Genomic DNA, 27,544 nt, shown 5'->3' with positions numbered 1-27,544 from the left:
GCTGGAGGACTCTGGGTTGTAATCCCCAGGGCAGCGCTGCTTCGGTGCTGCTCTGGTGGATTAAGACCGCCGGCACTGCCAGGCTGTCAACCGGCGGCAACCTGGCGGTGCCCGTGGTTGAACTTTGGCACTTTCGCCACAGTCAAAATGTGGAGGCCGGACTGCCGCGAGTTTCGCATAATTATTAGGTTTACCTCATAATTCATTGTCTGCTTCCGATTTTAACAAATACATGTTTTTTTCTACCTCAAACGGTTCAAAAGTTACCAAGAATGCTCCATGTGCTGCCCCGTGGTGGAAGGCCCTTTGTAAAGCTGTACTGGACACCATTCTGTTGCTTATTGCTATATTTGGGTGTTAGACTGGTACTAATAAGGTGCAACCAATGCCCAGGCAGCGTTTTCAAGTTTAAAAATGACAAAATAATGAAATAATACTAAGACAAAATGTGCCGCTTATGTTGTATAATGTGCCTTTTCTTGCTGCATAATTTACCTAACATAATTTGTCCCTCTCTTGCCGCATAATTCCAGTGGCCCTGGACATGAGGAATTATCGGAGGAACTGGTACAACCCCAGTAATTCCTCATTTTTTTCCCGGTATTTCACCCGGTGACTCCCTGTGTTTTCAGTTAGTGAAATTTCTGGGCAAAGCACCACAGGCCCAAGAAGTTACTGCAGATCTTGTAATCCCAGTTCAGACTTTCTGTTGCCCTCCGAAAAGAGGGAATACTGAAGAAGTGCCTTGGTACCGGTGTGTTACATATCGAACCCAACGGGTAATGATGCCACACTGGGGGCAGCTGTTTATCAGATGCGAATAACACTAACTGCACACTGCCTGTGAACATGGTGAATACCATGGCCATTGTGGTGTTTACTTCTCGAAAATCTTCATGTCCCTGAATTTACATGGCTTTTTTGTCTGGTACATACGTTTGAGCTGGTGAAATGTATCAGGGTAGCTTTTCATGAGTAATACAACAATTAAACCGCCTTTCCACGCCCCGAGGCAAATAACCGGTCTATTCGGAGGATATGAAAAGACACATTCTTTTAGTCTATGTACCAGCACTTCCTCGGCCGGGAAGCGCCTACTTACGATACAGTTCTCAAATGAGCGCTATGTAGGCCTTCTCGTGCACTTGTCGACAGGATCGAACTGAGAAAAAAAAATAGTCCGGGCAAGAAAAGTGCCCCCCTCCCTCTCTTAGCGTACCATAAAGGTAAGAAATTGTCCCACATTTACAAATCAGGCCAGGTCTGAACGTGTAAGGACACCCTGTGTGGATATTTTGCAAGGTACGGGAGCCTGCTCGCACTTGGGTTTGCTGCAGGCATTGTTTGCAGTAATTTCAGAAAAATGAACAGCAGGAAACAGCCCACCTGGCCTCAGAACAGGCCCACACACTGATCTGTCTGATCAGCCCTTCGGGCACTGCCTGGCTGTATATAGGCCAGTCCGACCTTGCGTGTGACATTGGCAGGAGGCTTCGATGCTTCTAGGCGCCTCTCCTATTGCCCGGGTGCGTCACCTGGTCAGTGACTGCTGCTGAGTGTCAGCCCGGTGTGAAAGGACCCGCGGAGAGCGGGGGAGGCTGCAGACTGCGCCGCTGGTGCTGCCCCGGCCGCCCTGTGTCCCTGCCACTATCCACCTGTGGAGGGCCGGCTGGGAGCTGTGGTGGTGCTGGAGGTCCTCTGGCGTGAGCCTGACGCACGCCCCTTCCTAGTCTGCTCCGCTCTCTTTCCCTGGCCCCCCTCTCCCTCGCCACCCTCCTTCCCACACTCCCTACGCTCCCACCTCTCCCTATGATGTCCCTTCTCACCGTCCCTGCCCCCGCCCTTCGCTCCTCCCCACCTCGATGCCATCCCTCCGATGACTGCACTGATGGATTCCTACTTTTGGCATCCCTAATCGCTCGGGGGCTGCTGATTGGCTGCCAGCTCTGACCCCGTTCGGGTGGCCCCTCCGGATAAAAGGGGGGTTTGCTGGGGGCTGTTGAGCATTGATGCTGAGGGGACACCTGGGACATACTTCAGGAGGGGCAGACGTCACAGGTGGCACAGGAGGACGAGGAGGCCGCGGCCCGGGTGGAGCACGAGGCGCAGGTGGCACAGAACGCATCCAGCCGTAGAATGACGGGCAAAGAGGGGCAGCTGTTGCCGGAGCCCCTGACCAAGACCCGGACGCCCCCAGCCGTGCCCCATCAGCCCCGATGCACCAGCTTCGGCATCCAGGAAATCCTGGGCTTGAACAAGGACCCCCCCGCGCCGCCCAGGCCCGGCCTGGACGCCCTGACCCCCGGGGCGCACCTGCTGGCGGCCCGCGGCGTGCTGAGCCCGGCGGGGTTGGGCATGGGGCTGCTGGGGCCCGGGGGCATCCCAGCCTTCTACAGCCAGCCCGGCTTCCTGGAGGTGCTGCAAGACCCCCAGGGTGTTCACCTGCCGACCCTGGGGAGAGGCCCGGGGCAGAGAGACGGCCGGGAGACTGGCAGCTCAGGTAACGGCAGATTGGAGAAACTGTAAGGGGGGATCATATGTGGCACCAGAAATCTATATAACACCTCACATACTGTAGCACCTCTCCGACGGAATTGATATAAGACCCTTCGCGCACTCCCGGTGCGTCCCCATGCAGTCCGTATATACTCCTCTATTCCCCCAAATTTATGAAATACCCTCCGCGCAAACAACACGAGGGCAGACTCAGAATTTACGGTACACCCCCTCGCACCCCTCATATACAGTACCCCCCACCCCAATTTATAGAACACTCATCGTGCTAAATGCACAAGGCCACACTCGTAGAATGTACAGAACACGCCTCGCGTCCCCCCGAATTTATAGAACTCCGCAAACTACACGAAGAATTTACAGTACACCCCCTCGTACCCCACATATACAGTTACTCGTCCCACCGAATTTGATTGCACACCCACCGTGCAAACCCCACGGCCAGAATATACAATACACCCCTTCGAATCCATCATATATAGTAACTCCCCTCCCCCCGATTTTTTAGAGCACCCTTCCTATAAACAACTCACCCCCAGAATCTACAGTACAGCCGATGCTTTAAATGGGCAGGCACTCAGTACCCGCACGTCTTTACATTGGAAGGAATAACGTCTCCACTTCTTACCAAGGGTGCGGTACTTTTAATGGGAGAGTAATAGTACTTCTCTGTAGCAAACAGGTACTCTGGGATAGCAAGTAACAATACTTTCATATTTCCATTTCGCTCATTAGATACACCCCTCCGTGCTAATAGCACATGCGGCCACACTGCGCACCCTCCTGCATTCCGCACATTAAGTAACATCTCCTCCCCCGAATGTACAGAACATGCTCCGTACAAACGGCACCAGGGGCCACACTCCCAGAATGTACAATGCCCACCCCTTCAGTGACTCCCTGAATTTATAGAACACCCTCAGTGCAAGTAACATGTGGCCACACTCTCGGAATATATAGTGCCCGCCCCTCACAAATACAGCGACCCCCACGATCCAAAGTGCACCTCTCGTGCACTCCGCAGACGGGCGGGCCCCACACGCAGCAAGGAGCCCAGGGTTTAAAGATAAAACACCTACTATCGAAGGGATAGTGTTGAGGGGTCTCACACTCCGTGAGTGGCAGAATACTTTGATTGCCGAGGTGGTCTGTCTTATAGTGGACGGCAGTTCACTGGTGTTATTGAGGGAGCCTGTCATACTGTGGAGGGCAGATCACAATTTGTGCTGGGGGAGCATGTCACTGTGAAAGGCAGTTCACTATTATTATTGCGGGACCCATGCCATATTCTGGTCAGCTCACTGTTGTTGTGGCAGTCTGTTATATTGTGAAAGGCAGCTCACTATTATTGTGGGAGTCTGTTATATTGTGAAAGGCATTGAGAGAGCCTGTCCTATTATGAAAGTCATCTCAGTATTATTATTATTGAGGGACCCCGCCATATTGTGAAAGTCAGCTCACTATTATTATTGAGGGACCCCGCCAAATTGTGAAAGTCAGCTCACTATTATTATTGTGGGACCCCGTCGTATTGGGAAAGTCAGTTCGCTATTGTTGTGGGAGTCTGTTATATTGTGAAAGGCAATTCACTATTCTTGTGGGAGTCTGTCATATTGTGAAAGTCAGCTCACTATTCTTGTGGGAGTCTCTCATATTGTGAAAGTCAGTTCACTATTATTGTGGGCGTCTGTCATATTGTGAAAGGCAGCTCACTATTATTGGGGGTGTCTGTTATATTGTGAAAGTTAGCTCGCTATTATTATTATTGAGGGACCCCGCCATATTGTGAGTCAGCTCACTATTATTATTGTGGGACCTCGTCGTATTGTGAAAGTCAGTTCGCTATTGTTGTGGGAGTCTGTTATATTGTGAAAGGCAGCTCACTATTCTTGTGGGAGTCTGTCATATTGTGAAAGTCAGCTCACTATTCTTGTGGGAGTCTCTCATATTGTGAAAGTCAGTTCACTATTATTGTGGGAGTCTGTCATATTGTGAAAGGCAGCTCACTATTATTGGGGGTGTCTGTTATATTGTGAAAGTTAGCTCGCTATTATTATTATTGAGGGACCCGCCATATTGTGAAAGTCAGCTCACTGTTATTGTAGGAGTCTGTCATATTCTGAAAGACAGCTCACTAGTATTGTGGGTGTCTGTTATGTTGTGAAAGTCAGCTCACTGTTATTGTGGGAGTGTGTCATAATGTGAGAGACAGTTCACTATTATTGTGGGAGTCTGTCCTATTGTGAAAGGCAGAAGAGGACCAAGATACACTGGGACGTTGTATGAAGTAAAGAGTAGGTACAAGGCTGTGCGTGATAAAAAGATAGGAATGGGAAACATGATAATATTTGAAAAATATTAATACTAATATTAAAACTACTACTAATAATAATTATGATAGTAACTGTGCTAAGCCGGCAGAAGAAACACCTTCAATCAAAAAAGTAGTAATAATAAATATTATTCGTGACGATGATGGTAATGTAGCCATGCACCGTGGAAGTTGGATATGGACTCCATTTTAGTCAGGCGTGTCCTCGCAGGTTGGCCGTGCAACATTTCCCTCACACTGACACCACGGGGGACACAACTGAGGGAAGTGACACCTCGTATTTTTCGGCATCTTTCGTCTGAGGCTCACCCCTGCCCTGCGCCCCCCGAGGGGCTCACGCCGCCCGGGCCCCCTGTCTCTCAGGGGCTCTCACGAGCCGTGGCCCCGGTCTCCTCCGCGCTGTGAAGGCTCCGCGTCTTTCACTTCCATTTCTAAGGCTTCCCAAATGTTGCCAGCAAAGTTTCCGTTTTATTCGTTTCCGACTTTTCCACGTCAACGGAAACCAGTCTCGTGGGGGCCTGTATGGGGGCTAAAGGGGGAGGGCGGTTCTTCTCGAAAAGATGCTTCTTTCTACGTTGCATTGACTGTGGGGGAAAATCTATTTAGCGTTCCAGTTACATCGAATATTTTTTACCGGACAATCATTCGTTGATTCACGAGTAAAGTAGGGATTATTCGATTAACGGGGAACAGTGGACCTATCCCTTCGATGTTTGCGGAATATAAAACGCCAGGGACCGTTTACAACCAATGGATGCTCCTTCCCAGGGCGGGCCGCCGGGCCGGGAGCAGGACGAGGGGGCTTCGCAGAAAATGGAAACCACAAAAGCAGGATATCTATCTATCTATCTATCTATCTATCTATCTATCTATCTATCTATCTATCTATCTATCTATCTATCTATCTATCTATCTATCTATCTATCTATCTATCTATCTCTATCTATCTCTATCTATCCAGCTATCTATCTATCTATCTATCTATCTATCTATCTATCTATCTATCTATCTATCTATCTATCTATCGATCGAATCGATCGTCCCGGCTTCTCTTGTCTTCGCATCCATCGCTCCCTTTTTGCTATTCCTCTAATTCCAATCCTTCTACCCCATTCCCTACTCACTCCCCACCCTCGTTCCTCTCTCTGTACGTCTCCCCCTCACTCACTCTCCATAGGCCACCATGTCTTTCTCCGTCTGTCTCAGACTATAGGCTCTTCTAATCTCTCTGTCGCCCTCTTTAACTCTCTCACTAGTTTCGCTTGACCCTCTGTCACTTTCGAGCCTCAGCTCTCTCTCCAGACTGTCTCTCTCTCGCTTCCCCCGTTTCTCTGTCCTCACCCCTCTCTATATCCCCAGACATCCATCCATACAGCCATCCATCTCCGCTCTTACTCTCCACCCTCGCCTGTCTATATTCCATCTGCCCCCCCCCTCCTTGTTTCTCCCTCTCTCACTGCTCCCCCTCTCTCTCTAAATATATATTGCTCTATTGGCAGCCCCCCTCCCCACACCTCCAGCCTCACCTCTCCCTCTCTATAAGCCTCTAGCCCTCTTCACCCTCACCTCTCCCTCTCTATCAGCCTCTAGCCCTCTTCACCCACACCTCTCCCTCTCTATCAGCCTCTAGCCCTCTTCACCCTCGCCTCTCCCTCTATATCAGCCTCTCGCCCTCTTCACCCTCACCTCTCCCTCTCTCTCAGCCTCTAGCCCTCTTCACCCTCACCTCTCCCTATCAGCCTCTCGCCATCTTCACCCTCACCTCTCCCTCTCTATGAGCCCCTCGCTCTCTTCACCCTCACCTCTCCCTCTCTGTCAGCCTCTAGCCCTCTTCACCCTCGCCTCTCCCTCTATACCAGCCTCTCGCCCTCTTCACCCTCGCCTCTCCCTCTCTCTCAGCCTCTAGCCCTCTTCACCCTCACCTCTCCCTATCAGCCTCTCGCCATCTTCACCCTCACCTCTCCCTCTGTATGAGCCTCTCGCTCTCTTCACCCTCACCTCTCTGTCAGCCTCTAGCCCTCTTCACCCTCGCCTCTCCCTCTATATCAGCCTCTGGCCCTCTTCACCCTCACCTCTCCCTCTCTCTCAGCCTCTAGCCCTCTTCACCCTCACCTCTCCCTCTCTATCAGCCTCTAGCCCTCTTCACCCTCACCTCTCCCTCTCTATGAGCCTCTCGCTCTCTTCACCCTCACCTCTCCCTCTCTATCAGCCTCTTCACCCTCGCCTCTCCCTCTAAGTCTGCCGCAGCCTAAGCCCATCTTCACCCTGTCTCTCCACAGGATCTCTTTTCCTCCAAATTCTCTCCTCTCTCGCTGGAGGCAACCTCCACCCCTCACCTCCAGCTCTCTGTCCCCCGGCAGCCTCCTGCCCTCTTCACCTTCAGCAATTTCCTTCCCTACCCCATCCCCTTCTCTCATAAACTCCCTTTGACTGAAAACACTACTTTTTCGGTAGGATTTCCTTAGTTTTTAGTGTCTTAAAGCTGTGCGTCCAGCTCGGCCCCAGCCCGCTGCTCCGCCGGGGGGAAGTTCAACATGTACACAGCAGAGTGAGACGAGGCGTGTGTTTCCTGTCTCCAACCCCGCCCCTCAGCCCCGCGAGCTCCGCCCCTTCCTTGTCCCTCACAGTCTGTCTCTTTAGAGAGCCCTGTGTTTATTGGTCCAATCCGGGGGCTGCACGCGGGGACATCCGCACCTGTGCACGCAGGACCCTGACAGTAAAACTTGACAGGATCCTCCCTCTCAAGACCCTAGGCACCTGTCCGAACAACTGACCACTGCCTCAAAGCGACTCTGGTAATCTTAGACAGGGTGACGGCCTTTCCTGCCCGTGACTTTTTGCTTTTTGGAGAGAGTACTAATTGTGATTTCGTGGAGTGATAAATAGCACACACCTAATTTTCATATATTCCCCTTTCAGAGTCATTTCCAGACGATTTCATCCCATATAAGATTGTTCCCCCATCAAACCACCGGCCTGCCTTGTTTTATCCTCCGGTGTCATTTTCCCCAGTCGACATTGTTGTATTTGCTTCGTTCTTTCAGTTTATTTTACGCTATCGATGTCCTTCAATTCCTTTTCTATTTGTTGCGAGATATTACGTTTTAGTCTTCTCAGTCTTTGCTCATCCTTTTTATATTTCTCCTGATTTTTTCCGTTTATTTCTTTATGTTTTTATTTTGTATGCTATCCCTTTTCTTTCATTTGTTTTTTCTCGTTTTTCTTTCGAATATTCATTTGTTGTGTCTTTTTCCTTAATTTCTTGTTCCCGTTCTTTCTTTGTTAGTTTGTTTAAAGATTTCTTTGTTTCATAATTTATCTCTCTCATTTTGTTTTTTTTCCCATTTGTATCTCCGTGATTTTATGTTTTTTTCTTCTTTGGCTCTTTCCTTCGCTCTTTTCTTACCCATGTGTTTTTCTCAATTTCTTTCCGTGGTTCTGTCTTTCTGTCTACCGTTCGTATTTACTAAGTTTTAATTCGTTTCTTTCACACATTCAGTCTTTGTTCCGCTTATTTTTGTAAATCTAATAATTACGTCCCTTCTCCTTTTTCGATTTTGATATTCCACACTTTTACTCCCCTTCTACTTCCTTTACCTAGCCATTGTACAATTATTCAGCTTTATTTTTTGTTTTCATTTTCTGTCTGTCTTCTGTGTTTCCCTGTCTCCCCCTTTTCTGTATTTCCTTTTTGAAGTTTTATTTAATTTCCTTCTTTTTGGCAGCTTTCACTATTCGCTTTCTTTTTCTTTATTGCGTTGTTTGGCTTTCCTTTTTGTGTGTTCATTCTTACGTTCTTTCGCTTGTTTCTCTTTCTTCTTTGCTTTTTTCTGTTTAGTCACTCTATCTTCTTCCTTTCATTTGATTTGTTGCTTATTGAAATCCCTCTATTTCCCTCTATCTATATCATTCTCTGTTAGTTTCTCCTCTCTACTCCCTGCTGGTTTTCCTTGTCATTTGTAAGGGCTGAAAGTATGCGACTGTTACCACAAGTATTTTTTTTTTGTATGAAGTCTTTATTAGATGCTACCAAAGCATACAAGTCAGAGTCAGCACAGTCTTTGTGCCATATACATTTTTCTTGGAAAACAGCAAATAATTTGCCCATCTCCCCCAACCCCCCTTCTGCTCTATTCATCACTCAGACATTTTGGTTAGACTATGGCATCAGTGTCATCAACCATCTCAGGATCCGATCGTAACTACTGGTATTATTTACTTTTTTCCTCTTCCATGAGTAATAGTTCCGGTTGGCGTCAGCCTTCGGTTATGGGACATGGTTTGTGGCCCAGTGACATGCGCTGGTCCAGCTACTCCTCTTGCGGAGTGGAAGATGGGGATGAAACCAATCAATGCTTATAAATTTGTCACCAGACACTGTCTCACTTCTATTTCATGGATTATTTGGAAGTGTACGGATAAATGTAGGGGTTATGAGACCACAGAGTCGTGGTGGAAATATCTGCTGCTCAGAGGCAATGGAATGAGGGCAAAGAAAGGTGGTGGGAATGACTGATGGTCAGAGATGGGCCAGAGGGACATAGAAAGTTGATGAAAACGATCTGATGTCGAGGATGATAGATGCTGAGAGGTGAGGTATAAGGACATAGAAAGTGATGAAAATGGTAGCTGGTGCGAAGTGGCCAATGAAGGCAGAGAAACCGATGAGAATGACTGATAGGGGAGCCTGATTTGGGCTGGTGAGAACAGTTTCATGAGGCATTCTAATGGGGGCCACTGAATGATGGTGAACGTGATTTATGGTCAAAGGTGGGGTATGAAGACATAGAAATGGTCAGATGAGAGATTTTGGGGTTATATATTGGTGGTGAAACTGATATCCAGATGCAGTGAAATTGGGACATAGAAGGGTGGTGAAAATCGATTGTCAGAGATATGCAATGAGAACATATAAAGGTAATGAGAGTGATTGATGGTCAAAGGTGGGGGCTTAGGTGATGAGAATTGATGGCTATATGTGCGATATGGGAATAAAAGCTGGTGGTGAGAATGAATGATGGTCAGAGGAGATAATGTGGGGACATATGTTGGGGGTGAGAATGAATGGTGGTCAGAGGAGATAAAGGTTGGTGGTGAGAATGAATAATGGTCAGAGGTGAAGTATGAAGACGCGGAAAGTGTTGAGAATGATTGATGGGCAGAGGAGATAATATGGGGACATGGAATGGTAGTGAGAATGAATGGTGGTCAGAGGAGATAATATGGGAACATAGGTTGGTGGTGAGAATGAACAATGGTTAGAGGTGAAGTATGAATATGCAGAAAGTGTTGAGAATGATTGATGGTCAGAAGAGATAATATGGGGACATGGAATGGTAGTGAGAATGAATGTTGGTCAGAGGAGATAATATGGGGACATAGGTTGGTGGTGAGAATTAATAATGGTGAGAGGTGAAGTATGAAGACACGGAAAGTGTTGAGAATGATTGATGGTCACAGGAGATAATATGGGGACATAGAATGGTAGTGAGAAAGAATGGTAGTCAGAGGAGATAATGTGGGAACATAGGTTGGTGGTGAGAATGAATAATGGCCAGAGGTGGAGTAAGAAGACTAGGAAAGTGTTGAGAACGATTGATGATCAGAGCAGATAATATGGGGACATAGAATGGTCGTGAGAATAATTGAGCATCAGAGGTGTGATAGCTGCCACACAATTGTGGAAAGAATGATTGATGGTTGAAGGTGGACTTTAGGGGAACTGAATGCTGGCAAGGATGACTTATAGGCTGTGTGACATAATGGTAGTGAAATTGATCTTCAGAGACAGTTGTATGGATAAATAGAATGGTGATGGAAATATTTATGGTCCGAGGTGGTGCATGAGGATATTGAATAGTATTGAAATTCATGATCAGAGGCGGATTATAGGTATATGTAAAGATGAGGAGAACGACTGATGGTCAGAGGCAGTTATACGAGAACATAGAATGATGGAAATATTCATGGTCAGAGGCGATGTATGGGGACATAGAGTGGTGATGATAAATTTGGTCATAGGCAGTAAAATGGGGACATAAAATGCTGGTGGCAATTACTGATGTAAGAGGGGGTATGGGCACATATAAAGGTGAAGAAAATGATTGCTGCTCAGAGATGGGGTATGGGGGCATATAGGGTTTTCCCATATATATTGATTAGAAAATTTAGTTTGACTGCATATTGTAGACAAAGTATCATGGCTTCAACAGTGTTGAGGACTGAAATATTGAAGGTAAGTATATTTTTTACTTACTTAAAATAACATCAATGTGTAAAGTATAGTTTAATATGTTTTTTTTCCCCTATGTTGTTTAATTGTACTGTGTTATGCTTCTATTTCATTATTTGTTATGGTGGAATATATTTGTAATTATTTGAAATAATATAGGTGGGTAGTTTCTTTTTTAATTATATATTGATTTTAATTGGTTTATTTGATATTTTCTTACTTGATGTTTATTTGCTCACATGTTTAATACATTTTTTATTTTTTCTGTTCAATTTTACTTTCAGGCTGTGGGATTTTGGGGGTTTGGTTGAGTAGTGTTATTTAAAAAGAAATATTAATGTTAACTCATGTTTTAAATTAATTATGTGTTTACATGTGTAATCATGTTTTAAGTGCTTTAATAAACTCAAATTTTTGGTTGTGGGTTTTATTGCGGATTGGTTGGGAAGTGCTTAATTAAAACATAGTTCAAGATATAATAATCTTATAATGTAATAATTATGCTAGTATTTTATTTTTGAACGTGGTCTATGTGTTTAACTATCTTTAATTTATAAAACTATTTGTATATGTTTTTCTATATACTTGTTTAGGTATTTCATATCTATGGTGATGTGCAATGGATGGGTATTTTTATTTCTTAAGGGTAGATTGATTACTTTTTTAATATTTCCACATTTTTATGTTTGATTTTTAAGGTTTTTTATTGTTTTATATTTTATATGTTGCATAAACGGGGGAAGGAGAGAGAAGTCTTTGTGTAAAAAATAAATACTTAAAGCATTAATACCAAAACTATCCTTTTTTATCATAAATTTGTTTGCTACATTTCTTATGTTTGTATGTCAAGTTGGGGGATTGAGGGAATGTTGTTTATTTTATTATTCTTTATATATGGCAACGGAAAATAATGTGGAATTGTGATGTATCTTGTATTCATGTTTTAAATGCTTGCTACATTAAAGATTTTAAAGTTGTTTACAGTTATGAAATCATATTTAACATTTATTTTATTTGTTTTGTTGTATTTAAACCCCATACATATGGTCTTTGCCCAATGCTTGGTAGACTGGAGTTAGAAAAGTAAATCAACACCCTTGCATATGTACTTTTTCTAGTGTTTGTTAGATGGGAGTTAGAATAGTATATCTGAAATCCAAATGTATGCACTTTCCTCTGTGTTTGCTAGATTGGAGTTAGAATAATAAATCTAACCCTCCCAGTGTATTCCCTTTTTTTATGTTTGTTGGTTAGTTAGAATATTAAGCCTGATCCCCAATGTATGCAGCTGTACCAGTTAGACTGGTGTTAGAATTGTAAATCTGTCCTCCAATATCCCCACTGTATGCACTTTCGCCAGTGTTTGTCATATTGGAGTTAGAACAGTAAATGTCAACCCTCAATGCATTTTCCTCTATTTTTGTAGGGTTTTAGTTACTATGGTATAGTTGAATTGTCCTTTTAATTTTAATTATTCTCGATTATGATTAGTTTGCTACATATTACTTTGTCCCTGATTGTTTTTAGATTTTTAAACATATTTAATTTAAAATGCTTTATTTTTACACATTACTTTTTTATGTTTCTAAATCTTCATTTTAACTTTTTATTTACACATTATTTATAATGGTTGAATACATATAAAATATATGTTAATATATTGTTTGACTATTTATCCATAATTATAAATGTATGTGACATTTTATTATTTAGTAGAAGTTACAATCATTAAGTAGTATTATTTAAGAATTCTGTTTAATGTATAATATGTTTACTGTAATGTATAGGTTAATATTACCATTTATTGTGTAATTGTAAATGTATTATACATGTATACATATTTTATACAGTTAATAAAGTAATATTTGTGTTATTTTTATTATATCTGTATGCATTAATTATATGAAACAATTTAGCTTTTAAATTAAAATCATGTTAAGTATAATTAAATACATATAATTGTCATCATATTGTTTTTTTTTAGAATGCATTATTTTTGCACTTCACAATATAAATATGTTAAGTTGATATATTTGTTGTCGATGTTTTTAGCTCAATATTTTTGTACTATGATATTTCTGTGAGTGATTTTTCATCATACAACCACATAGGATGACTGATCATCAGAGGTCGGACTTGGAGACATAGGGTAGTGGTGATAATGACAGATGGTCAGAGGTTTGCACTTGGACATAGAATGGTGGTGAAAATGGTTCATGGTCAGAGCAGGTGGTATGGGAAACAGAATGATGGCCAAAATACTGATGGTCAGCGGTGTGACGTATCATCATGGTGAATATCATGAGCGTAGGTGGTGCTATAGGGACGCTGAATTAAGTTCAAAGTATTGATGTGAGAGCTATTGAATGGGACAGTACAAAGATGATGAGGGTGACTGATGGTCAGATCCAGTTAATGGGATATAGAATGTTGTTGAGAAAAATATCTCGTTATTAAAATACTTGCTGTGGTCGATTCGAATGTCCCTCCGGCTCAGTAGAGTACTTACGAGTCGACTGGACGGCAGAGGGAGGTGGGTTGGAATTACAAAGCTTGCATTAATGGACGCGTTTGCTGTTCACTTGGAGTAGGAAAGATTACCATGGAAATTAAACGAGGCACCATTCTGGATGTCTGAGCCCTGCACACCTCCACAGTCTGCTCACCTGTAAAATCCGCGTTGTGGCATCCTGCTCTGAGAACTAAGCGCCCGGGCAGGAGGCGCAAAAGCTCAGGCGACTGACCGGATCAGAGTCCGCTGCCTGAGGTGACCAGGCGCCCCGGATTTTCCGGGACAGTCCCGTTTTTTTTACCAGCTTTCCTGGTAGATTTCGGGAAATTTAGCTCATGTCCCGGTTTTTAGAGAGGGTCGACTGAGAGCAGGAATATTTAGCAGGTGTCATAAGAAAGCAATTTGAAATACAGGCATGATTTTGGCTTTAAAAACTGTATTTTATTTAGGTTCTTAGTGTCTCTGCTGTAATTCTATGGTGATAGCGCGGTCATTCTGCTCACTCGGTTGAAGTACAATTGTAGTCCTTTTTCAATTTTTATGTAATGTCCCGGTGTTTTTACTTTAAAATTCTGGTCACCCTATGGAAACCGCGGGACATTTATGTCCTCACAGACTTCGACAGGTAGCCACAGCCCGGGCATAAACAGGTCTGGAATGGGACATCACAAAACTAGATCCCGGGGAGGAAGGGAGGCTGCATGGACAGACAGGTGACCGCAGCGAGAGGCAGGCTGCAGGGATGGCAAGAGATGCTGGAAGAAGACAGACAGTAGGAAGAGAGGAAAACGGTGAGAAAGAAGGAGAGAGACCGCAGGAAGACAGGGAAGGAGAGGGGAAGGCAGGCAGGAAGAAGAGTTGTAGACTGCAGGACGAGGGGCAGACTGGAGGAAGAGAGGTTTGAGAAGGAGAAAGACAGACTGGAGGAAGACAGAGTGAAAAGACGAAGACAGACTGAAGGGGAAGATAGGAAAACAGATCGGAAGAAGAGAGGAAGACATACTGGAGGAAGAAAGGAAGACTGGGTGAGGAAGGCGAAGACCGACTAGGGGAAGAGAGGAAGACAGCTCGGAGGACTGTAGGAAGACAAACTGGGCACGGAGAGGAAGACAGGGTGAGAGAGAGGAAGAGAGACAACAAGAAGACAGAGGGAAAGAGAGAGGAAGACAGACCGGAAGAAAAGAGGTAGACAGCAGGGAAAGGGGCAGACTGGAGGAAGAGAGGAAGACAGACTTGAGGAAGAGAGAGATTGGAGGAAGAGAAAGGCAGAATGGGGCACAGAGGAAGACATGCTTAGAAAGAAAGACAGAGGAAGACAGACCGGAAGAAGAGAGGTATACTGCAGGAAGAGGGAAATAGTCTAGAGGAAGGGAGGAAGACAGATCGGAAAAAGAGAGGAAGACACACCGGAACAAGATGGGTAGACTGCAGGGAGAGGGGTAGACGGACCTCTAGAAGAGGGCGATAGACTGGAGGCGAAGAGGAAGGCAGTTGACTGTAGCAAGAAGCAGGCTACAGGGAGAGCAAGAAAGGCTGGAGGAAGAGAGGCTAGAAGAAGAGAGGAAGACAGGTTAGAGAAAGAGGAAGACAGAGCAGGGGAAGAGCGGAAGACAGAGGGGGAGTAGAGAGGAAGACAGACTGTAGAGAGAGAGGAAGACATTGAGGAAGAGGATGACAGACCGGAGGAAGAGAGAATTACAAACGGAGGAAGACAGACCGGAAGAAGAGGGGTAGACCGTAGGAAAGGAGGAAGACAGACTTGAGGAAGAGGGAAAACAGACAGGGGGAAAAGGGCCAGACTGCTGGAGAGAGACTTCAACTGAGCCGGAATGGAGAGACCGCAGGAGCCGGGGCAGCGGAAGTCTACAGAGCCAGGCCGACCACACGAAGAGGGAGACAGACTAAAGGACAAGGGAGAAAGACTGACTGAAGAGGGAGATGTACTTTATAAAGGGGGATATAAACTGGAGGAAGAGTAAGATGGACTGTAGGAATAAGGAGACAGACTGCAGAGATAGAAAACCTGGAGGAACAGACAGTAGTGGGTAGTGTGCAAGAACGGAGACTCTGCAGGAGGAGGGAGCCTGTGACAAGCTCAGCAAGGGCACAGATGGACTGGCTCTGCAGGAGAGTGGGTAGCCTGCAGGAACAGAGACACTGCAGGAGGAGGGAGCCCGTAACTGGCACTGTATGGGCAGAGACTGACCAGGTCTGCAGGAGCATGGGTAATGTGCAAGAACAGAGACACTGAAGGAGGCGGGAGCCTGTGACTGGCACTGCATGGGCAGAGACTGACCAGGTCTGCAGGAGCATGGATAGCCTGCAAGAACAGAGACACTGAAGGAGGCGGGAGCCTGTGACTGGCAGTGCAGAGACAGAAACAGACCGACTCTATAGGAGAACGGACAGTCTGCAGGAGCAGGGCCGCAGCAGAAAGAGAGGGAGAGTCCGTGACTGGCAATGCCTGAACAGAGATAGACTGGCTCTGCAGGAGCACGTGCAGTCTGCAGGAACAGAGCCGCTGCAGGAATGCAGGAAGAGAGAGAGTCCGTGACTGGCACTGCAGGGCAGGGAGAGGAGCATGCGCAGTAACCGGTGCACGACGGAAGAGGGGCGTGGGCGTAGGCTGCGTTGTCTGAGTGCAATCCATCCAGCGCTCCTATCCGTATTTATATCAGTCTCCCAGTGCAATCATCATTAGTTTTAACACGTGGTAACGGGGCTCGGCAGACACCGGCTGAGTGACGTGTGCAGCCCCCTCTGACGAGAACGCGTAGGTAAGGCTGACCGTAACACCAGACATTCATTTAGGCAACAACAGATACATCGACAAACCCCTTTGACGTAACTGTAGTTACTCGGGCCTGGACGGGGTAATCAGGGAGCACACCGCCTGCACTCCTTCTGTAAAACAGTCTCATATCTCATTAGTAGTCTAGCTGTGACGTCACGTGTCCTAATGACATGTCCTATTTAATCATTACAGCAGAGTTGTGGTATCACAGCTCCTGTGTCAGAGCCAAGCAGCCTACGAAGCAACACCTGCCACTTAAGCAAGAGCAGCCCCCCTCCCCTCCCTCCTGGAGAGCCACTGACTGTGCTTGAGTGATTTTGGGCGCTTCATTTGTTGCACTGCTGCAGCTCATTAGAAGAGTGCATGAACACATCTGGCTGTTACCGCACATTGTAAACCACAATGCCGGCCTTGAAAGCGACTTCAATTACAACTCATTAAAAAAGTCTGTAAAAAAGTTAGAAGCCGCATAAGCGCGTTTTTAGTGGTGTGGAATGTATTGTCACATGACACATTTAACACATGCAGGAGTTAATAAAGGAGGACCTTGAATGTAGCCGTGCGTTGTGTGGTCTTGGGCACTGAGGGCCTGATTTATGAAACGTGTGCGCCGCCTTTACGTCATTTTTTGACGGAAAAGCAGCGCAAATTTACAAAATATGTACGTCTGCGCCGTTTTTGCGTCAAAAAATGACATCAGGGCGGCGCTAACTTTTCTTAAATCAGGCCCTGAGTTCGTAGCGGCCTCTTAGAGTCACCTTGCCCTCTATACTGGCGAAAGGCGGGGTTGGGGTGTTAGGTTGGCAGGCTCATTGTGTGGGAAAATGTGGGCGAAGGAGTGGGTGAGGCTAATAGCCTCATGCAACAACAGATCGTCGGTTTCACAAACAATATCTGTCTCTTCTAATCCCTCCAGATTCAGAGGATGTTTCTTCCAGCGACAGAAAAATGTCAAAATCCACCATAAATCAAAGCAAGAAACGGAAAAAGAGGCGACACAGGTAAGGTCTCACCTCTTGAAACCGAAGGCTGCTCGATCAGCCACCATTCAAAGAGCCCATCGTTTTCCAAAGTAACCTCTCCCACCCAGATTACCCATCCTACCCCAGACTCACTCGTCCTCTTTCGAGTTACAGACTCACCTATTTGCTCCCAAACCCTCCCATTTTGTCTAATCCTCACCTTTCGAATTCCAAAATTATTCTCCCAATCCCCGATTCAACCACATTATACCAAACCCACTAGTCCTTCCTAATCGAAATCACAGAACTATCCAAAACCAACTAATTTTATCGGAAAATACCCTAACTTTTTCTGTGCTCATACACCATGTAGTGAATGTATTCATTCATATTCACTCCCATCCTAATTATTCAGAACACACCCAACCAATTCCAAACTCTTCCATCCTATCTCAAGTTCATCCAAGATGTTTCAAACGCAACAATTTTAGTCAAAACTCCCTTTACTTTTTCAAAGCTCACACACACCCTATCCAAACTCGAGCCATTTTATCCCACGCTCTCCGAAATTTAAACACAGCACATCTTATTCAAACCAACCCACTTAACACAAACTCACCCACCCAATTCCATGCACCAATTATGTTAAACATAGCCATACTAACACAAACTCAGCCAATGAGTCTTAAAATCACCCACCCTAAGAATTCCAGTCTAAGCCTACATATCCTACAACCTCTGGTCGTTTCAAACCTCACCCATCCTATCTAATCCTAACCCAGATAAATTTATGCTATTCCGGACTCAAAAATCCTACCCCAAACGTACAGTTTATTCTACAATTTCCTAATTTGCCCCAGATTTTTACTTTCTGTCCCAAGTTTTCACCTTTAATGCAAAGCTCGCCCATAGCTAAGTGATTTCCAGTTAATCCTACAGTTTCCGAGTTTGTTCTAAATCATCTGTTCTTTACTTGAGTTCAAAGAATCTGTGCAATGCCTTCTTAAATCACAGTGAACCAGCCACCCTCCCCAGAAGCCACACAGTTTTACTCATTACATTTGTCTGCCTCCTCAAGGAATCTGTCCCGCACAAGCTGAGTTTATCTCAAACTTCCCCATGCAACATTAACAGCACAGCAAATACATGAGCAGAGGCTGTCTGCTGGCGTTAGGAGGGTCTGGGGAAAGCCAGATTGGGTGGGAAAGGACTAAGGTTGCTTAGCTGGTTAATCGTGTGACTTGTGCTGCACTAATGTCCATCAGTCAACATTTTCAAGTAGTTTTTTTGTAATGATTTACATCAAATTTCCTTTGTTAAACGTTGTTGCCACATTTCATTTACACTTAGCACTGCATCAAAAGATTTTCTGTTTTGTATAAGTGCTTTATGGTGTCATTTACGTCAAATGTTTGGAAATTGCTAAACACCCGCACTGGCAAATATTTTAATGGTATCGAATGGAGGCAGATATGTTGTACCTTCCAAATCTGGTAAACTTTTCTTCAGCAGTTTTCAGGTTTGTCAGCCATAAAAAAGCCCGTATGGAGGCTTGGATAGCATGGCTCGCTTATGAAACGTTTGGGTATAACTCTATCTCTTTGCTTCCCCTTCACCATAACCCTAAAACTTTACTAGAAAAAGTGGCCCAAAGAGGGTTTTGGGAATGTTTAGTGCATGCTGGTTTAGGGGGTAGCTGTGCTAACGCTGCAGGCCATCAAAACGTCTCCTCCTCCGGGGAGTTATGTTGTAAACATAAATGTGGACCACTGTGACGCTCTCCAAAATATGCACAGTGTGTGTTCAAAAGCCTTAAAAGTGCATTTATTATGGTTAAAGAGATCCTTTGCTTGATGTAACTGCAGTCCTACTTAGTTCTTCCTTTGGCTCCAAGATGGACACACACACACAGATATTGAGTTGTATAAGTAAATAATCTTACACTTTTATTACATGTGATTAAATATATTATAGTGAGTGAGTGGACCAGCTCAACTCTTTATTAACCGGAGCATCGCAATAATGACAATGTTACAGCAGCTTTAGATCTATGAAAGTTGAGTGGTACTGTAGATGCCCTTCTCTTGCGAGGACATCTGTATGTTGACAGTGGTACTACAGTCTTCTGACTTCATTTAATGTGGAAAAAATAAGTACTGTTTTAAAGAGTAACTACAGGAGTAATTAATGTCCAGAGTCTTAGGGTGAGGGTTTCTACATGTTGATCAGGATAGTGCAGCCTAACAGTTACTAATGAATTGCGAAAGCAGTTGCAGCCGCCTTTCTCCTCCATATAGACCATCAGAAGGAACATCTAAACGTTGACAGTGGTACTGCAACGCTACTGCTGCCTTCATCCTATATCTGAGTACCACTTGTGAGTGAAGCTGCGGGAGACTTTCACAACATTTAATGTGAAATGTGTTGGTACATGGGGTTTATGTTTGATCATGCTATTGGTTGTCATTTGAGTGATCATGAGCAGTGCATTGGGGCGATGTTAGAATTAGATAGCTATCTATAACTAGGAATGGTAGTTGGTTTTAGGGAAATCTTTGTGTTTTGTAAGGAATGTTTTTATTTATACCATTCACGTTAGTTTGTGACCACAGTAGCCAGCCTAATGTCCCTTTAAGATTTTTTTTTCAGTTAATTTTTTTGGTTTCGTAATTATTTACTGGGGCCTGCAGAGGTGGTGCTTACTCATGCCAACGCAGGAGCCCACTGGGCATATCCTTTGACTTTACTCAACAAGGGTCTGTGGCTAGTTATTCTGCCTACAGAGCACAATGGGCACTACATTTGGTCATGTGCACTGGGATCTGGACAAAGGTCTTGACGTTCAGCAGTGCCATGTACCCACTCACACAATCCTAACAGCCCAGGAAGCATAGCCATATACAATGGCGAGCATGTTCTAGGCATAGGGTACCAACCTTGCTGTGCCTTTTCCCTTTTCTCTGCAATCAGAGTCCAGTGGACCTCCAACCACACCAGGAAAACTTTTTTTCACACCAAGGCCCTAAAACAGGCCCACAATCAAAGAATATCATACTAAAACAGTTTTGGACCGCCCCATCTATCAAGTATGACAACCCCAAGTTTTAATATTAGAAGACAGAAGGTGAATACCAAGATGAGAGGAGGAAGGAGTATTAAGAGAGGGTCCTGACTGGAGTTCCCAGGTCCTCATGGCAGATGATAAGCACCCTCTGAGCGTTTGTCAATAAGAGAAGGAAGCTGGGGAGAGCTTTTACTGGGCTGACCAATTAATTTGCCGCCCTCTGAACAGGAAAAATGTCATGCTAGCTCTTTCATGGCACATGCATACATATTGTGCAGGCGATGGAGGGCTACCAAGTTATGCCACTCCATTCCCTCGTGCCCAGTGTGCCTGTGAAAGACATGAGTGTTTACGCCTATGGATTTCTGTTGCACTCAAGGTTAGACTCCTGATACATGTGCAGTGTCTAAAGAAGTTAAGAACAGTAAATCTATACGTTCCTATGTAAACCTACCTTGACAGTGTAGTAGTAGTAGCATTTAGCAATCAATTGTCCTGGAGGGTGACATTGTGGCATATGATATTGTGGTTTACAACCACGCAGAGCCCTTCGGGCTACCACAGTTAACTACTGCAGGTTTGTATTTGGAGTTCTCTAGCCTAACCTGCTGATCTGGTGCTTCCCTGTGTGGAAGAGGGACGGTTGCAACGCTGTTCCAGTGCTATGTGTGAATGACAGAACCATGGCTTGTAATTGTCTCTCTAACAACTGTTCTCTGGGTGAAAGGGAATCTTGCGCTGCTAACGAGGCAGTACCTGTTTGTGAGAGAAAACTTGATTGCTCCTTCCTGTACTGTGAGTGATTGTACCTGTGTGTTAAGTAAACTTCCTCTGACACTGCTGTACCTCTTTTGTGTTTGTGATTTTAAGCCTGATTCACTTCTTTGTGTATTGCATTCATATTTAAGTAGCACTTTCTATACCTCTTGCAAGGCCTGAAGGACTTTCTGGGTACACTTTTCGTACACCACGTCTTACCCCGTTGCGGCTCGCGGCAACTAAAAGGGGCAGGGCGGTGCACGCAGGGGGGAGAAGAATTAAATTTAATTAAAAATAATAATAAAAAAAAAAACACTTACCTGCCTCCTCTGTCTTCTGCTGCAGGCACAGGCTCCCACCATGTCCTGCGCCCAATACTGACACAGCTCAAAGCAGCGCCAGGATTGGCTGGGAGCGCCCAGCCAGGACGCTCCCAGGCAGACTGGGAGCCTGTGCAGGCTCTCTCCAGCCCGGCAACTGTGTTGCTGGGCTGTAGTGAGCCTACTGCGCATGTTTGTTTTGCCGGCCTGAGATGGCTCGGTCAAACACACATGCGCTCTGAGGGGGGAGTGCTGTGCACTCTCCACCTTTGTTCATCACCCCGTGGCCTGACCCTTTCCCCAAAAAAACTATCAAGGGTTTCAGCTGTTGCTGCTGGCAGGAGGGGGGTGGCGATGCTCCTCCGCCAATATGGAGGAGCCGCCCCTGGTCTTACCTCGGGCAAGGTCATGAAGTGCTCTGATTTGGATCAGGTTCCTGGAGGCCCTTTGGGAATGCATGGTTGGAAGGGTGTTGTTTAAACTCTGGCCTATGTGGAACATGTTGGGTTAGGTGTGTCTGGTTGGAACAATGTGGTGAGAGCATGATGAGCTTAATTTTGTTGTTCATGTGCTTTGGGTGTAGAAGAAAGTAGGGAAACAGAAACCATCAGGCATGCAGGTACTAACCAACTTTAGGATGAACAGTATGAAATGGAGTACTTGTCGTTTATTTACATTGTTGGGTCCCCTGGGTACATGGAGTCCACTCAGTTGCATCAAAAATCCTAACCCAGCGGACAGGATTGTTAAACCACCATGGGATTACTACATACGGTTCGGCCAGGAACAACAGAGTCCCCGACCTGTGAGTCACAAATAAGCCTCCAAAAGAGGCTTTCACGGAGTCCCCCTAGGATAAACGTGACCTCCACTGCCCCATTGACGAGTCCGAGAAGCTAGTCAGGAGGGGAGGGGAAAGGCACAGGTTGTGGCCCAGGATCGACAGCAGTGCCTTCCAAACATGACAGTAGACACCACAGTAGTGGGTCTGCAGGTCAAACCCAATCCGCTGATATCACGTCCCAAGGACAACTAGAGACACCACAGTAGTGGATCTATGAGACAACTATGGAGCTGTAAGGGTACAACCCAGCGCACATTAGAGATACCACAGAAGAGGGAATGTAGGTCCACCCAGAGGTAGCAGAGGCTGATTCCACATGAGTATCACGCACACCATAGTACTTGACCCAGGAAACTGTGGAAGGAATTAGTGCTTAGATTTAAGGTGATGAAGGTGAGGCATGGTGGAAGTGTGGAGGAAGGCAGAGGGTTTGGCCCAAGGCTCTTTCTAGGCCCTTACACCCTAGGCAGGAATGATGCTACAGGAAGACACCACTAACCTCACCACCTGTTACCCGGGTGACCTGGAAGGAGAGATGAAAAGGAGCTGTACATGTCAATTAAGAATAGGAGGAAGGAGGGACTAGAATGAGAGTGGGGCTTACCTAGCACATATGGACAATTATCATTAGCCCAAGCCATGCAAGAAAATACGTACAACAGCAAGGGGAAGGCTAAGCCAAAAAGGATCAAACTAACTCTACAGTGCTTTAGGTTTGTGTGTGAGAGTGAGTGAGAGAGAGAGGCATTAACTTTTGCATGTCTGCTCATGTTGAGGAGATGATTGATCCCTGTGCGACTCCACATTCTGGGTTATGGAGAACAGATGTGAACAGCTCAGGGTTACCCGGTTTGGTCTGCCTTTGAGATATGAGATAATTCATTTTTAGAACATTTCCACAAATGTCAAGACTTTCCAGTCTGAGTAATATTGATTGGTGATGGACTGTGTTGAAGGCTGCTAATAAACCCAGAAGCAGGTGAACTGCTATGCCGTTTTGTGCACAATACATTTTAGATCTTCCCAGATAGAAATCGGGCCGATTCTTTGCCTCTACCAGGCAAGAAACCCATTTGTTGATGTGAGATCAGGTTGTTTTCCTCAATGAAGTTAGTCAGTTTGACAAAAAACCCTCTCACATCCAGCTCATCCAGGAATAGGCCATTTAAATTCCTCGTCGTTTTTAGGTCTGGAAAAGTCAAGGCTCTTCTGTTTGAGTGGTGGTCCCATGTATGAGTTCTTCAGCTCTAATGAGAAGGATTGTTGTTCCGGGGATTTGTTCAGGTTGTTCCTGGCTACTGATTCAGCACAAGTGTCCAGAAGGACTGTTTTGAAGATTTTTGGCAGGCCTGGGTCTGCTGTGGAAACTGAGGAGTTGCTTGCTTTGAAAAGGTCACAAAATTCCTTTTCCAATAGAGTGCTGAAAGAAGTTAGAGATTGTTAAAGGATTTATATGATAAACTCGCTGGAACTTGTGTCACAGAAAACTAGAGATTGTGGTATCTCAGAATTGAAGCACTCTTGGTCGCATTACGCCAGAATCCTGTGTAGCTGCTTTGACTGGCTTTCTGCATCCATTATACTATGCTGCAGTAGAATCTCAGTGCTTCCTCTGATGCCATGACCCAACTGGAACTATCAAAAAGGACTTGTCGTCCTCTACACCAAAGAGGAGATGGCAGCAGGAGACAGGGGTGTGTAAGAGTTGTAAACATCATTGCTCAGTTTCCTCCACAGCTCAGTATCTGTTCTGCCTTTCTCTCTATAGCTCTAGGCCCAAGTCTAATAAAACTAATTCTGATTCCCAAAAATGAGTGAGAATGCCAACCACCTGTAACCACTTACACAAATTAAGCAGTAGCACTAGCACATAGGACTCATTTTTGGGGACTCATTTTTCATCATCAGACTTTGACTGCAAAAGAGAGAGAAAGGCAGAAAGGGAAGAAGGAGGAAGAGACGGTTAGGAAAAAGTGAGAAAGGGATAGTATTGGTAAAAAAGAGTTAAGCGAAGAAATAGGAAATGTATGGTGGCTGAAGAAAGAGTCATGAAATTGAATCAGGAGTTATGAGTTAGTCTTAGTACTAGCAGTACAAGGAGCAGAGTTCTAAGAAAATCTTTGAACCCCTGCCACTTTTACAAATGAAGCACTGGCTGTGAGTCTCTTCCCCTGAGTCCTGAAAGGGTGCACGCCTTTCCCATGGGAGTGCAGGATGATTTCATGGAAAGACCACTTTTTTGTGAAAAGTCAACAATTAGGTAGGAACGACAAAGCCATCTTTCCCTTTGGGGAAAAACTGGGACATAAAACTGTATTTGACCTGATGACCTTAAATGTATTTTGGGTACCCTTTATGGAGCGGTATTCTGGGGGTTCCAAAAAACAGATCTTATACAACATTTGCAAAATCGCTTCATATGCAGATTTTTGGCCGTACCTAAAAATACCCCCATCATCATCTGCCACGAGGAGACGGGTCCCTGATACATGAATGATCAGACTGGGGTTTCTCCTCTCCTTCTTTGGATTAAATGCTGGAGGAATGCTGAGGCAAGTCTGATTAGAGGGTGCATGGTTGAATGTCCAGCTTTGGGTAACGTAAATGGGATTCTGTGGCACCCTTTTTTTAAATTGTCTTTTCAAAATTTGGGCCTCGGTGAAATGTTTTTTAACCCTCAAAATCTTGACTCCTACTCCAAAGAGATTGTAAAATAATGTTATGGGGGGCTTCCACGAGCAGCAGAATAATGATGGCCCAGAAGATGAAGACATTTGAATACTACATTCACATTTCAACGACTGAGCCCTATTTACTATTGATCGAAAAATCAGTTTATTGATCCTATTTGACCCTTTTTAGATTGAATGTAATTCATTTTAAGGTGGCTTTTCCAATACAGTGGATTTGGCAGAAGGATTTGCCCCATGTAATTGCAATTATATGTTAAAACAAAGCACGTCATTTTTTATGTTTTTGTCCTTTAAACTGCGTTCCAAGATCAACCTTTATACTGCCAGTGACATAGTGCAAATATCAGGCACTTTTGAAAGCGCTGGAATACTTACAGAAAGTATGTACACCCCACATTTGTAATGCCGGGCTAAATTTTGTCAGATCTGCATTAACCATCTGGAAACTATATGAGTTAGTCTCTCTTACATGAACGGTATAATCATTTTATGCTCAATAGCTATTTTAGAGATTGTGTACTTTTTGAAAATGATTGCAAAGGTATTGGTTAAGAATATGAAGTGTTTGTTCAATGTTTAAAAAAAAGTTTATATTTGTCTGTATTTGCATTTTATATATATTTTATGTCAATAGCCGAATAAAGATTAATGACTAACCGGGGAATGCAGGAGGAGTGTGATCCTCTCTCGCTGAGCCCCCTGGGGGCAAAAATACCCTTCCTTCGAGCCCTGAAAGGGTGTGAGTCTTTCCCAGTAAGTACAGAGGGGTGTGAGCCTTTCCCCACGGGTACGGGGCTGGGGCGGGGTGAGCCTATCCCGTTGTGCTCCACTGGAACAACGAGCCTCTTCCCCTTGAGCCCTGAAAGGCTGTGAGCCTTTCCCCGTGAGTACAGACGGGTGTGAGTCTTCCGCTCTGAACCCCACTGGAGCAAGGATACTTTTCCCTTGAGCCCTGAAAGGATGTGAGCCTTTCCCCGTGAGTACAGAGGGGTGTGAGCCTTCCGCTCTGAACCCCACTGGAGCAAGGATACCTTTCCCTTGAGCCCTGAAAGGGTGTGAGCCTTTCCCCGTGAGTACAGAGGGGTGTGAGCCTTTCCCCGTGCGTACAGAGGGGTGTGAGCCTTTCCATCTGAACCCCACTGGAGCAAGGATACCTTTCCCTTGAGCCCTTAAAGGGTGTGAGCCTTTCCCCACGGGTACGGGGCTGGGGCGGGGTGAGCCTATCCCGTTGTGCTCCACTTGAACAAGGAGCCTCTTCCCGATGAGCCCTGAATGGCTGTGAGCCTTTCCACGTGAGTACAGAGGGGTCTGAGCCTTCCGCTCTGAACCCCACTGGAGCAAGGATACCTTCCCCTTGAGCCCTGGAAGGCTGTGAGCCTTTCCTCGTAAGTACAGAGGGGTGTGACCAGAGCAAGAATACCTTTCCCTTGAGCCCTGAAAGGCTGTGAGCCTTTCCCCGTAAGTACAGAGGGGTGTGAGCCTTTCCATCTGAACCCCACAGGAGCAAGGATACCTTCCCCTTGAGCCCTGAAAGGCTGTGAGCCTTTCCCCATGAGTACAGAGGGGTGTGAGCCTTCCACTCGGAGTCCTGGATGGCGGAGAGCAGCTCCGACGGGCAGAGAGCCTCTCCCCGGTGCCATGGAGGGCGGTGAGACTTCTCCAAATACCTGCAGTGGGTGAGAGCCTCAGCTCCGAGCCCCGGACCACTGTGAGCCTCTCTCTCTGAACCCCGGGCGGCCCTGAGCCTCTCTCCCCAGCCCGGGAGCCTTAGAGTCCGCATATTCACTGCGGTGAAAGACGCGGGGATTAGTGTCAGCGGCGGTTCAGCTACTCACTGCATTTATGTGTATTTTAAATCCCCCAAGGATTTACAATTCCATTTCTGTAGCTTCTTTGTGGAGTATTTGTCTACAGGGGGTTTTCTGTAATGCCTTTATCCAAATCCTTTATTTTGCTATTTCAAAGGCGGGAATTAGACTCTCTCCAGAATCAAATCAGTGCAGTAATCTGTGGGCGAGAAACCGGGGCAGAGGCGGAAAGTGTGACCCCGAATGTCAGGATGTTTCCCTGCTCAATCTGCAAATCCACCGCGTGCTCCCCTCCCACATCTCGAGAACCCCGCCCGTGCGCCCCTCACTTTCACACAGCCCCCCCGGCACCTCCCCACTCCACCTACAGGCTCCATGCTGTACCACGAGCACCCCAACTATATCCACACACTCCTTGTTCTACACAACAGCTCCCGCAATGTACCCACAAACTCCATGCTGTGCTCACTAGCACCCCCATTTTACCTGAAAAAACCTTACTCCACCAAACAGTATCCCCACTCTACCCACAAACTCACTGCTTTACTCACAAGCACCCTCGCTCCCTCAACAAACCTCCTGGCTCCACCCACAAACTCCTGCTCTCCCCACAAGCTCCCACGCTCCACCCACAAACTCTTGCTCTCCTCACAAGCTCCCACGCTCCACCCACAAACTCCTGCTCTCCCCACAAGCTCCCACGCTCCACC

General features: G+C 45.7%; 1 protein-coding gene across 2 annotated transcripts in view; it reads left to right on the top strand.

The window, feature by feature from the left end:
- Window positions 1-1,614: 1,614 nt before the first annotated feature.
- VSX2 (visual system homeobox 2) overlaps window positions 1,615-27,544 on the top strand; it is a 69,341-nt gene continuing 43,411 nt past the window's right edge. Inside the window, exons 1-2 of one of the 2 annotated variants that reach the window (XM_069208501.1) lie at window positions 1,615-2,500; window positions 17,301-17,385. In XM_069208501.1, coding sequence (XP_069064602.1) covers window positions 2,137-2,500; window positions 17,301-17,385 — 449 coding nt within the window. In that variant the 5' untranslated portion in view covers window positions 1,615-2,136. The remainder of the gene's footprint in view (window positions 2,501-17,300; window positions 17,386-27,544) is intronic. The other variant, XM_069208502.1, reaches the window with a different exon arrangement.

Source organism: Pleurodeles waltl, chromosome 9 (genome assembly GCF_031143425.1).
Source record: "Pleurodeles waltl isolate 20211129_DDA chromosome 9, aPleWal1.hap1.20221129, whole genome shotgun sequence".
NCBI lineage: Eukaryota > Metazoa > Chordata > Amphibia > Caudata > Salamandridae > Pleurodeles > Pleurodeles waltl.
The sequence above is the reverse complement of the archived record's forward strand: the minus strand, read 5'-3'. Positions and strand labels throughout refer to the sequence as shown.